The 13,257-nt window shown below is 36.8% G+C and overlaps 1 protein-coding gene across 1 annotated transcript in view; it reads right to left on the reverse strand.

The window, feature by feature from the left end:
* Positions 1–1,792: 1,792 nt before the first annotated feature.
* SPIN1 (spindlin 1) overlaps positions 1,793–13,257 on the reverse strand; it is a 54,369-nt gene continuing 42,904 nt past the window's right edge. The window contains exons 3-6 of the mRNA XM_050912821.1: positions 12,586–12,634; positions 6,998–7,251; positions 5,768–6,001; positions 1,793–2,991 (exon numbers count right to left, since the gene is read on the reverse strand). Coding sequence (XP_050768778.1) covers positions 2,792–2,991; positions 5,768–6,001; positions 6,998–7,251; positions 12,586–12,634 — 737 coding nt within the window. The 3' untranslated portion in view covers positions 1,793–2,791. The remainder of the gene's footprint in view (positions 2,992–5,767; positions 6,002–6,997; positions 7,252–12,585; positions 12,635–13,257) is intronic.

Genomic DNA, 13,257 nt, shown 5'->3' on the forward strand with positions numbered 1-13,257 from the left:
TCTAAGCATGCAAAAAAGGATGGTCTGCATTTAAGGTTTTTTTTTTTCCCTTTTAAAAAGTTTTACATGGCAGCCTGACGTCACACACACGCACACACACAATATACAACAATACTACAGCAGGTAAATGTGAAAGGCGAATAACTTTTATACAAAGATCCATGGCTTGTGCCATCACAAGCCCTATGTGATTTTGGAAAGTAATGTTGAACCCCTATAACAAGGAACCAACATTTAGTTACCAGGGTAACGCAAGCACTGCATGCAGATCTGAAACATGAGCCTAAAACAAAGCCCAAAGCAGATGGGCAGGGAGTGGAATTAGTCTCAAGCCTCAAAAAGGTGGTTTAAGCTATCCAAAAAAAAAAAAAAGGAACGAGGAAAAAAAAGATGAAAAGAAATACCCACGCAACAGACAACGGGGACATCTAAAAACAACCATAAAATTTACAGTTTATAGATTATACTCTAATTGGCAGAATACGTGGTGTATTCAAGAGGCTTGCAGAAAACCCACAAATGCAAGCCTAATGCTAAAAATGTTCCAGTAGACCTAAACCTCAGATATTTCAAAACAAACTTTGTGTTCCTCAGATACATAGCCCAAAGTTCAGTGTACTAGGTTATTCATGTATCTTGTGTATAATCAATACACTCACTCATTCTTGTGCCACAAATATCAACTTGGGCTCATGGAGCCAGGCTCAGCTTTGAGATTTACATGCAGGACTCTTAAGAGTCAATAGAAAACACATAACAGATCTGCAGGATGAAAACACTGTGTTGCAAATCTGCTCACTTTGTTCAAAACACAAGGAACATTTACGACTCCGGTACTTAGTGCTTAAGGACTGCATTGAGAAGCTATTCACTGAAAGACAATAGCCTGCCTTTGGTTGCCCATGATGAAATACTGGACATAATGCAATATAGTAGCAATGGACAAAGAATTAAGGTATCATACTTATATGGACAGTATTTATTACCATTCAACAGCATAATGAGGCACAAGCCTTAAGGCTAAAATATGAAATCAGGCAAAAAAATGGACAGAAAGGGGCTTAAACCACTGAGTCTTCAATATCAAGAATATCCACAATAGAGGTCATCCGGACCTCTGATCTCTGATTAACAGCACCTCTCCTGCATCCTTCCACTAATGGCATACGGCTGGATATCAGACTATTTGTTCCTTCCATCAACAGTGTTGACTGTCTTCACATACTTTATTTCTGTGAAGCAAAAACTTGCAGAGCTCTGCCTTAATGTAACATGACAATTTTGTTGCTGTGCTGATCGTTGTTGCAATTCTGATACTTTTAAAAGCTGCCACACTTAAAAAACCCTAGTTGTCATTTACAACTATCTTGCAAGATTAAAACCATGAAAGGATTTTGCTGTTGTGGGCTGCTATTTACATCCACAATCTAATGCAGATGACTGAACCACTGAGACTGCCTATAGCTTCCATTAGATAGTACACCACTGGCATGCAGAACTCTAGTGTTCATAGAATGAAATTCACGTTAACAGCATACCTCAAAGCAAGTACAATGTACACCACAAAAGGCAACAACAGGTTTAAGCTGTAGATTTGTCCGGACACTCCTTATGTGGAAAAGCCAGAAAAAGAATAAATTGGGAAGATGCCTTCTTGAACCAAAATGGTTAAAATCAAACCAAACCAACCAACCAAAGGAATGCAACAGACTGAGCAGAAGGCAACAAATGCTTCTGCTCTAAAGTAAGTCTTCAATGTAAAAGGACAACCCCTCCCACCCCCCCTGGTATGAGATTGTATTTACCATGTAAAATATTAACTACTGTTAGGCTTCTAAGTCCACACACAAACATTCAGGTTGCTAGGTTTTGATATTAAATGAGAGACTACTGATTGCCAATGCGTAGTCTAAAGTCTTCTGAAGTAGCATATATACTGTTAAGAGTTGTGGCACCAAGCACTTGGGTTTTGCTAAGAAGTGTGTATAACAAAGAAAGAAAAAAGTACAACATTTAGGATTGAAGGCAGCCTTGTTGCATGTATTTCACTGGTTCCTACAACTTGTAAATATGGGCCATTAATCTGCATTTTCTAATTAACTGGTTATACAGATTAAATATATTTTTATAGTTTAAAGCCTTTTCACTGAAAGGTGAGTAAGTCAAACACTTGATACCCTACTGCCCTGTGACTAGTAAAAATGCACAAGTATTTCCATGTACTGCAAGTTCTTAAAAAGCTAAATTTGAAATAAAGTGTAGAAACACAGAGATTGATGTTACTTGGGTTAGGCACTCCTCAATGCTACACAAACTGTTTAAACCTTTCAGAAAAGTCACCTCTGTCCCAACCCTGAAAACAAGGACTGCCAGTAGCCAAGAAATTAAATTTAATGTTACAAAAGAAGGCATATCAAAATATCAAACTACACTTGCATGTGGCAGTTGGACAAGTGAGTGCAAGGTTGAAGAAAAAGTTAAAATCTATGAAAAAATTTAGATTAATGATTACAATACTAGATCAACTTTACACAGCTTGAATTTGCAGCTGTTCTTTGCTTTTAACTCCCTCCTGCCCAAATATATTGACTTCCTTCAAGAAAAGGAGCTCTCTTACACAAAATGTGTCACGTTTGTTTATATTATTCAGAACAAAACAGTTTTGCTGGCAGAGATTGTGGGTTCGCAGGGACATTTAAGCTTTCATTAAACTGGAAAGCAGTCAAGTCTTTGTGTCTACAAATTTTACATTTAATAGTTCCACAAATTTGGCAAAAGTTCACGATGACGTCTAGGATGTCTTCACCAAATCGTAGACATAAATATGGAAATCATCATCAAACTTGATGAAATAGACAGATGGTTTGGCTTCAACTTGATGAATGACCATGCCAGTCCTTTTTGAGCCATCTTCTTTGGCATATTCCACTTGTTTGCCTACCAGGCTGTCCACAACTTCACCTGGTTCCCGTTCTGCAGGAGGTGAATCATCTGTAACACAAAACCAGTGTACTTTGGTAGACATTAATGGAATTTTTCAATATGGAAGACAACTGCAGAGTCTTCTTTAAAATTCATACGAAACACTCAGAAGTTTTACACCCAGAGTATGTAGAAAATTAGTTTTGTTCAGACAACCACCTAATGATTGCCATGCTTCTATTAAGTACAGTTGCAGAAAAATTTTCAAATAATACTGTCTTCAGTTTTATTAAGACAAAAATAGTACCTTGGTAAGAGAAGTAAATCTTTTGATATGAAGGTTTACACACAAGTTACAGAAAATGTCTGTGGATAACAGAATTTAAGTCACCAGTAGAAAAACGCACTGGGTCTCCTTAGCAGAAAGGCAGCCAAACTAAACCTCCCTCTTTCACACACATTGTTCAAAGTTTCAGTGCATGCATGCCACTGCAACAAAAACATCCCTTCTAAAATGTTAGAAAGTGTGAACTCCTTATTACAAGGGGCTTTTGACTCTGTATTGGAATAATGCTGTTGGTAAAGTCTAACCATATTATTTTCTTGTCTAGCAAAATCCAGCCAGAAATACCCTTATATTTTAGATGATGCCTATGCTAAATTTGGATAAAAAAAGGCGTGATTTGTAACATGCCAGTTGCCAAGGGGTTGGTTACAAGCCAATCGCAGAACAGATGTGATAAAAGGTAAAAGCACTGTACTGGAGAACTGGAAACTAACTACACCTTCTTTCTCAGCTTCTTTTCTTTTTGATTAGTTTAGATAAACTTGTGTTTTGTATTCCAGTGAGGAATTTTCTTAGTAATGATCACACCTGATGTGGCTTTTGTTCTGGAAATCCTAAGCTTTTAAATTAATGTCTTTGTTCCAAGTTTGCATTAAGAAGCCCTTACAGATTTCACCCATTTTCTTTTCATTTCTGAGTTGTGAAAGAACTCCTAAAGGATTAAAAAAACCAAAAAACCAAAAACCAACAGGGAATTAATAGATTGGCTTGTACTTACACTTAAGATTCTTCCACAAACTTAAGAAGTTTCTCTTTCAATTTTTGTTTCAGTTCCTCTATAAATGCACTGTCATACATAGTTATTATCCTCTTAGTATCAGTTTTATGTAAAGAGTCTTCCTTGGCAAAGATGCAAGTTAAAGTCTTTACATTTGCATTTAGAAGGAATTGCAAAGTGTTGACAAAGTTTTAGTATCAGATCCAGCAATACATTTTGCCCTCACCAAAAAAAAACTTAAAAGAAATTATGTAAATTTTGGTCTCCTAACATATGCAAAGCTTGCCTTTGAGAAGAGAGAGCTCCCTAGAAATTTTAGTTACAATACCATGGCAAGTTCCACCAAATCTGCAGACATACTTCCAAGTATTCTAAAATCTGATTTGAAAAGTACTACTCTTAACATTCAGTCATTGATTTAAGGACACAATTCAAAAGTTCTGGAAAGCATTCAGATTCAGGGAAGGCAGCAAATACTTAGAAATGTTTTGGAAACAGGTAAGCAGTAGATAGTTTCATGGTGAGCATGGAGCAAAAAATGCACTAAAACCAATGAGTTCTTAAATGGAAAGAAAGCATATAAGCTCTTTCCCTACCCTCATCCCCAAAGCTGGAAGACAGCAAAGCAGACTTAAAATACATCCTGAGTCCTTTTTAATAGTTAAGACGAAGAACAAATTATCTGAAGGTTCAACTCTGACAGAGTTTGCTTTATTTCTTTAGGAAGAGGAAGGTCACTTTTTTCCATTCACATTTGTGGCTCACTCTTTACAAGCAGCAGATGTATTGCTTTTTGTTAGAATGGGGGGAAAAAATATCTAAACACAGATTATTACTTCAGACATTATGCAAATAAGTGCCACTTGTTTATTTAGCTAGCAGACTGTTATCAGTGCTACATCTGAAGGAAGAAGGTCTCAAACTCAACAAATTAACTGTAGCTAATACTTATGTAAAGCACTACGTAGCCAACCACTATGGTTATCTACTTATTAATTTTCTTAAAGCCCAGATTGCCTCTGTCAGAGAGGTGTGTTTTAGGTACACAGTAGAAATAAAAACGAAGTATTCTTTACAAACTTTTTTCCCTCTTTTTTGTACTGGCTATCCAAATCTCTTGAACAATACTAATTCTGTGAAAATCCTTCTAAATTAATAGGAAAAGTCCCGACGACTTTCACTTCAAGAAGGGAGGAAAAAATATCCCTCCTAATCTGCTGAAATATTTTTCTTGCTAGTGTGTTGCAACATGTGAGAGAAAACGGATTTTCAAAAGATTAGTACCTCTTTCCCCCAAGAAACTACTCAAAAGTTTTTCACACTGAAGACACCTACACCAAGGAAATTAATCTGACTATATTAGTTGTTCCCAAAATATTATTCCCACAAAAACTGCTTCAGAAACACAAATCAAGAGCCATCTCAACAAGGTGTAATACTTCTATAAGAAAACAACAGTGGAAAACTTCTGGTTTGTCAGTTTCCATTAAAAAAAAGTCAAGCATAAACTCTTTCACAGTAGTATGTATGTATTTTCAGCAGAATTAGGAATAATTACAGAAAATGCTTTCCCTGCATATGTCACTGCTGATAAAAGTAAAATATTTCAGCAGTTAACACAGATGTTCTTTGTTGTGCTATAACCTTTGTTAGTTGTGACACTTAAAAAAATAAAATTAAAGGGAGTAACAAACAAGGTCTTTGTTTGTCAACTCACACAGCCAAACGTTAATATAAAAAGCTGCCACTTTCCAGAACAAAACAGTAACTGGCCTACTTACTTGAATCGGGCATAATGCGAAGGTCACCTTCTTTATAATCATCTAAGAGTTGGTACATATACAAGACGGGATCTTTCTCGTAGGTAATATAAAACCATGTGTTCATAATAGGAGCTCGAGCCAAAACCATCCCCCTCCATTCATCTTTTGAGCCATCCTCTGTCTCAAACATATGTTCCACAGCTTTACCAATCATTGTGTCTGCCAGGTGGGCATCACTAATTCGAGATGAAGCTGAAATGACAGCATTTCGTAAGTTCATTCAAAAGCACAGATGTATGTTTTTGTGAAAAATAATCCTTACCCCGATTCATAAACAAATTTGATTGGAAGTTAGTCAATTCGTATACAAAACAAACACTGTCCATTCCAGAGAGTTTACTACTGAAGAACTGCAGAACTTCAGAATGTTGTTAAAGTAACAATACATCATCATACTCCCCATACTCCCAAGGTAAAGGGAGATCAAATCGAGGCCACAGCAGTGAAGACTCTTTCTGTTTTAACTAGATGCTGGACGGGGAGAGGAGGGCAGAGGAGAAGAGGAAGAGAGGCTAATCACAGAACAATTCTATGAAATTATTAATGAAACTTTGGGGTTTGGTTCCCCCTAACGCCACACTAGAGACTGCCACATTGCTTTGCAGTCAGAAGAAGCAACAGCTTATTCTGTTTATAAACTAGTAATTACTTGGGTAAATATTAAACTTTGCAGTTTGAAAAACCTGCAGCTTAACAATCCAGTGCTAATTCTGAAAATCAAAAAACCTTGTTACTAAATCAAGTTACGTCACTTAGAAAATGCCTTTCCCCCCCACTATTAAAAGTACTTAGGGGAAATACACGAGGCAAAATGTGACATTATTACTGTCAGACACACATAACAGACAACACAGCCAAGATGGCTTAGAGTTTACATTTTAACAGAAATATCAATGTTAACTTTACATATGGTTCTTAGGGATAAGAGTCTAAACAAACACTACAGAATGTACTGCATACTACTTAAGACAGAAGACAGCACTGCACTCACTGGTATCAAATCTTTGTGGAATCAAGAAAATTTAAATAGAGCATTTAGATTACCTGCCACATGACAAAAATGAAATTGACTAGTAACATTTAAGTGGTCAGATGTTATCTTGGGGGAAGTCTGAAGAGATTAGTGGAGAACATTTAATAGTAAATGTCAGCTTATATGAATTTAGGAGAAAACCCCAAAACACTTACCAACTCTGTCTGGAAGAACTTCAAGTGCTGAAACTCTTTCATCTTTGTGCAGTTCTAGTCCATACACACAGTCAAATCCATCATACTTTATAAGATAGAGAGAGGGATTTACAGGAACTTGATCAAGAACTGTACCCTTCCATTGTGTTACAGGTCCACTCCCTTCTTTCCATCCATGCTGTATTCTGCAGCCTACAATATTTCTTCGTGGCTGAGAAATAGGTTTGCTTGGTCCCACATTGTTTCTATGCTTTCTGTACACAGATACAAACATAATATTAAACAAGTACACATGTATTCTATATTCTACTCCAGACAAGAGCTGTATGTTTTAAGATGGCAATATATTTTATAGCTTAGTGCACCTTATTCAAATTAGGGTATAAAGCACATTACACTGTATTGGAAAAAAGAAAAACACACTGAGAACTAGTAAACATTTTGTACATGCTTTATAAGGTCAGTTTCCTAATAGCAGTTTCTAAAACTAGTTTGCTTAAGCCAAAAGAACTCTTTTAGCCCTTGCTACACTAAATGTCAAAAGTAAAACTCACCTGATCAGGTCTCAAAGCACAAGGTTACCTGGCAGTATTATAACTTTACTACCTTGTTGCTCTCTGCAGAACAGTAAACAGAACTCCTGTCCCAGGAGGAAGTCGTCAGTGGAAACATTACCAGTGGCTGACTAAAATTCTTCCAAGGCATTTGTTTTCCAACCTGTGTTTTCACCTGAAGGAAATTTAGCTTCCTTCTCCATTTACAGATATTTTTGACTCCAAGTATTTTTAAAGACACATGGTAGCAACAACACTTCTCTAGCATTCCTTTTCAGTAGAGCAAAAGAAAAATCATATGTAATGGTAATGGCAACAGAAGGGATACTTCTTAATGTGGAAAACAGATTAAATATACTTTTTTGTCCTTCTTCTATTTTCACGGAAGTTGCACGGTAATTCCCTCTGGTGAATAACAGTTGTTTTCTGATCAACAGTCATGTAAACTATTTGACAGATTCAAATCACTGAAAGTGTTATACAAGTTTTGTTCCACCCAGTTATTAAAATGATGAATTGACAATTTTGAATATAAATGGAAGAAACTAAGGAACATTATGACAGTATACTGATGATAAGAAATGAATATTATATCTATTTTAGCATGTTACAATGCACATATTCATTCCTAAAAAAATTATTTAGAGGGTTCCCTGATCAAGATTCCCATGAATGTCAACTAGTTGTAAAATAGATTCTTAGGTTACTACTTGTAGCACACTTCATTTAAATGGCAGTAAAATATGCACACCACTAGCATGCTTAAAAACGTCATCTAAAAGAGAGTATCAGTTGCAGAAAACAATACTCTTCCTTAGAGACAGTGACCAAAGAGAAACGTCTCCAGGAACGATGAATGCTCTCAGAGAAGTCCCTATATGATACAAAAAAGACAAATAACAACCACACCACTGAAATCCTGGAAGCAGTCTTTCAGAATAATGCACTCACTACATGACATTGGAATGCTTAATGCTGAAGATATAATCATCACTATTAAAAACAAGATGTACGATTCCTTCAGCAGCTTGTCCCACCTCCAGACTTTCATTCACCATGAAGACCTTAGCAGGGAGTTTTGTCAAATTTCACTTTTGTTATCATTTGAGCTTTTCAGCAAGATCAAACTGCAGTTTTTGTATTCCTAACTTTGATAGCACAGACTATTATAGGAACTCCAACCTCTTCCAGTTAAGAGACACTCTCTCACAAAGCTGGTTCTTATTTTATGCAGAAACTAGAATGCATTTTCAAACTCTAGTTCTTGCTCAAGTATGTTTGGTTGGTTTTTTTTTAAATTGTAATAGTCTCAGTAATAGTTTAGTATTACAAAATGAGATCAGAGATCTCGTTCTCGGCACAATAAAAGTGAGTTTGTTTTGCATGCAATTAATTTATTTCGTTCTAATGAATCATAGTTCCGTTCTAAAGCAGAATAAAACCAACTGAAGATAAAAAAGTTAACATAGATAAAACTGTCAGTTTTAAGTAGTTTGTCTATGCTGCTAATCATCTCATCACTGAAAAAGGTAAAAATAACACTATTCATGTTCAACCTCAGTCAATTTCACTTTCTGCTTATAAAGCATAATCCACTTTAATGTTTAAATTGGAACAATTAAGTGAAAAGTTTCACACTTATTTTAAAAAAGATGATGGAAAAAGACTACAAAACTGAGTTCAAACTGGTAACTACCTTCAAAATGCCTCAGAGAGCAAAAAGCATTACAAATTTAATTACAAGTCAAGTACCCGCCAGGTGTACTTGCAGCTCAAATTTTTGTTTGAAGGTTGTACTACTGAAGAGCTCATTTGCAGTGGTTCATACTGTAAGAAATGAGATTTTTCAAACTAGTAAATTACCGAGGAAAACCTACTTCTTGCATCTGAACATGTGGCAAAAAAGCAAGCATAGGTTTCTACCAATAAATAACAGCTATGAATATAATTCGATGTAAGACAACCAAGTAACCAACTCAAACCTCTCCTCTCCTCAACAGTGTATTAGTTCCATGACACACCAAGTAATACAAATGTACATAACCTTCTATGATATATCCAGAAGGCCCAACACAATTTTTTTTCCTTCCGTTTCATTAGAATTATCTTTAACATTCCACAAAGATTTGCTCTTGAAGACTGGATAACAATTTTCCTAGACACATACAACATGGAGCCAGGAAACCCAGAAAATAACAAGTCCTGGAAATAGCTCTTGACACATCAGACACATCCTCATTGTAAACGGCCCTTCAGTCCCCTAAAGTTTCAGATCCTCTTCCTTATCTTGAAGGCAGTAAGCTGGTAAGTAAAACCTAGTTATGTGAACAGGTTTCATTATCAGAACCAGATACTTTAGAAACTTTCTAAAGACTACGCAGGCAGAAAGAAATCTGCCCAGATTTTAAAGTTGTATTTATATGGTCCTCACACAAACTTTTATTTGGCAGCTGCTACCAGGGAAACCAAAGTAGTGCAGAACTGCACAGGACTGGTAGCAGAAAAATCAACCGTTACCTCAGGGTTGTGCCTAAAAGACAAACTAGCATTTATAAAAAGGAGAATGGCAATTCCCAATAACCTATCAAGTACAGTTACCCATTTAGGTTTGGTTGTTTGCTTTTTTTTCTGATCATCTCATCTCAGAAAAACACCACAGGGTAGAACTAAGGAAAAACACAGAAGGGTGAAAGAAAACCATACCCCTCAGATGTGCAAAAAAGGCACAACTGTGAAAAACAGGAAGGAAAACTATAAAACAGTATAAATGCAGTATAGCAGCAATGGTCAGTACAATTTCAAGTCTTTCATGGTGCTAAGCAGAAAGGTTATTAAAAATAGGACCCAAAACTTATTACAATTGTGATCTTATTACAGACTATCATTAATGGCAGAATGGTGATGAGAGAATTGTTATTAACTACTTTTCACAACATTCAACTTAGGCACATTAGTTGAGGCAAAAGTTTTACATTACTTTCTGCACTCCCTCAAAAGCCATCATTCAGTTGTGAATTTCATCTTCAGATGCTGCAGGAACCAAGATTACAAGTTAGCTTAAAGTGGGATCAGAATTTCAAAATATTTAAGTTCACTTGTAGTTAAATTGCAGGTATAACCTGTGCCTCAAAGCCCTTGAATTGCCAGCTATAAGAAATCTGGAAAGCGTATGAAGAAAGGATTGTTTTATACTATTTCTTGTACTCTTTCCTTATGCACCAAGGGTGGAAAGAATGAGATCTAGGAGATTACTGACTGATCTGATGCCAGTGAGGTCAGTTTCATATTGGCAGTGATCACCGCTACCCATTGACAGAGCACTTGGAAGAACTGTTTCCAAAAGTTAACTACCATTTAGTAAAGAAGAGTTCAGAAGACTCATCCACACTGCTGATTCCATCACATCCTCAATTACTAAGTCATGCCCTGTTCCATCCTCCTGGCTCCTTCCTCTGCCCCAAACCTTCCGAAGCTAGTTTAAAATCTCCTTGATGGCCTTCAAGTGCCAGTAGGCTTGTGCCTTTTTTTTGAAATGAGGAGTAACTAAATAACTAAATCAGTGACAAAGTATGCATTACTAGCTCACAGTCTACTGTAACAGCGCAGAGTAGTATCAGCATATATTATTACACGGTCATTCATATCCTACTCATCTATGGTAAACTACAAATAGTGACAATTCTCTACTACTCTGCCTCATTCTCAGACAAGTCAGTGAGCAGCACACAAGAAGTCATCTTGGTTTGGTACAAAAAACCTTTACTAAATAATTAATAATCAATTGAACCAGGCTAAATTAACATAAAACTAAGCTGCATGCTTAAGTTAAATGCCTCAAAATCATGTCACTTAGGATCAAAACTTCTTATGCCCCATAAAAGCCATTATGCTAACAAATTTACAGCCTATTTAGGTATTTAAATAAGTGTATATCAACACAACAATAAAGACAAATCTAGCCACCCTCAAGTACAAAAGGCAACCCACCTCTGATAGTCTTCCCATCATACACTCCTTTCTCTGAGCGGTTGAAAGAGAACAAGAGAAATTAAGTTTTAACCAACTCTACCTGCCCCTAGACAAATAAATGTTTCTCTTTGCCTTCTATGAAGATAGACAAGAATGGATAATGATGAGCTGGTGGAAGGGATTAGAGTAGTTTTACATCAGGTGTTGTCTCTGGGAAACAGTTAACACTGTTAGCAGTGATTAACTATGTTAATCATGGAAAATACACCTGCCAAACAAATAGTTTTTGACTGATGCACCACTATACAACTTTACACTTAAAATGCAACTAGTAACGTTTTAGTAAGTTTCACACTTACCCAGCTTAGATTTCTCCCACCAGAGATGTAACCAGATATGATATCTCGCTGTTTGACACTAAGACCAATTATGCCCAGAACATTACCTCTATTTTCATACAGCTACTCACCAATGTTCAGCTGCTACTATTTAAAGATGTTGTAGAGGGGAAAAATACATGCCATGAATGTGTAGGATAAGCAGGTATCCTTCACAGACAAATAGCAGCCTCCTCACAAAAGTATTTCAGTATATTCTTTATTTTAGAAAAGTGAAAAAACCTTTCCAAACTACAGTTGTAGTGAATACACGATTAGATATTTCTAGTATTACTTCCAGACTGGGTTATCAGTAAGCATGCTTTGCAGTTTTTATTGGCCTGGTGACAGTGCATGAACTCTATGCCAGAGAACAGAGATTCTACAGTACATGTGGCTAACTTCTGGCTTGCAACTTCTCTCTGAATTCCAGAAAGAATTACAAAATTGTATTCAAGGATTATTTCACATTAACAGTCAAAATGATGTTTAAAACTTTATCTGTGGGGCATTCTTTCCTACCACCCTCCTGAAAGAATTAAGAGTCTGACTCTACACAAATATACAGACTGAATATTATTCCACATGATTTTCAAGAATAAAGTGAGTGGAACAATACAGATATGTTTCCAGAACAGTACTTCCAGTTACTGAGAGCTATACTTTAGTAAAAATATTAACAACTTACTTGTGGGAAGTTCTTTTCTTCATCATGCTGGCAGACACTCCTGCATGACCTACAATATAAATGACGCTAGAATTATTGAAAAATAAAGTGTGTATACAATGCCAAAAATAGCCATCTTATACAGAAGTCTTCCTTTTGAATGTCAAAATGTAAAGAATCCAAACACTTCATGTTATGACTGACCAGTGAACTACTACAATGGGAGAATGCTCTGCAGAGATACACACAGGCTACATGCTCATGAAGCTGTGGTGGATTGACCCTGGCTGGACACCAGGTGCCCACCAAAGCTGCTCTGTCACTCCCCCTCCGCAACTGGACAGGGGAGAGAAAATACAACAAAAGGCTCGTGGGTTGACATAAGGACAGGGAGAGATCACTCAGCAACTACTGTCACGGGCAAAACAGACTCGACTTGGGGAAAACTAATTTAATTTATTACCAATGAAATCAGAGTAGGATAATGAGAAATAAAACCAAATCGTAACACACCTTTCCCCCACCCCTCCCTCCTTCCCAGGCTTAACTTTACTCCTGAATTCTCTACCTCCTCCCCCGTAGCGGCACAGGGGGATGGGGAATGGGGCTGTGGTCAGTTCATCACACGTTGTCTCTGCCACTCCTTCCTCCTCAGGGGGAGGACTCCTCACACTCTTCCCCTGCTCCAGCGTG

This window comes from Gymnogyps californianus, chromosome Z (genome assembly GCF_018139145.2).
Source record: "Gymnogyps californianus isolate 813 chromosome Z, ASM1813914v2, whole genome shotgun sequence".
Classification (NCBI taxonomy): Eukaryota; Metazoa; Chordata; class Aves; order Accipitriformes; family Cathartidae; genus Gymnogyps; species Gymnogyps californianus.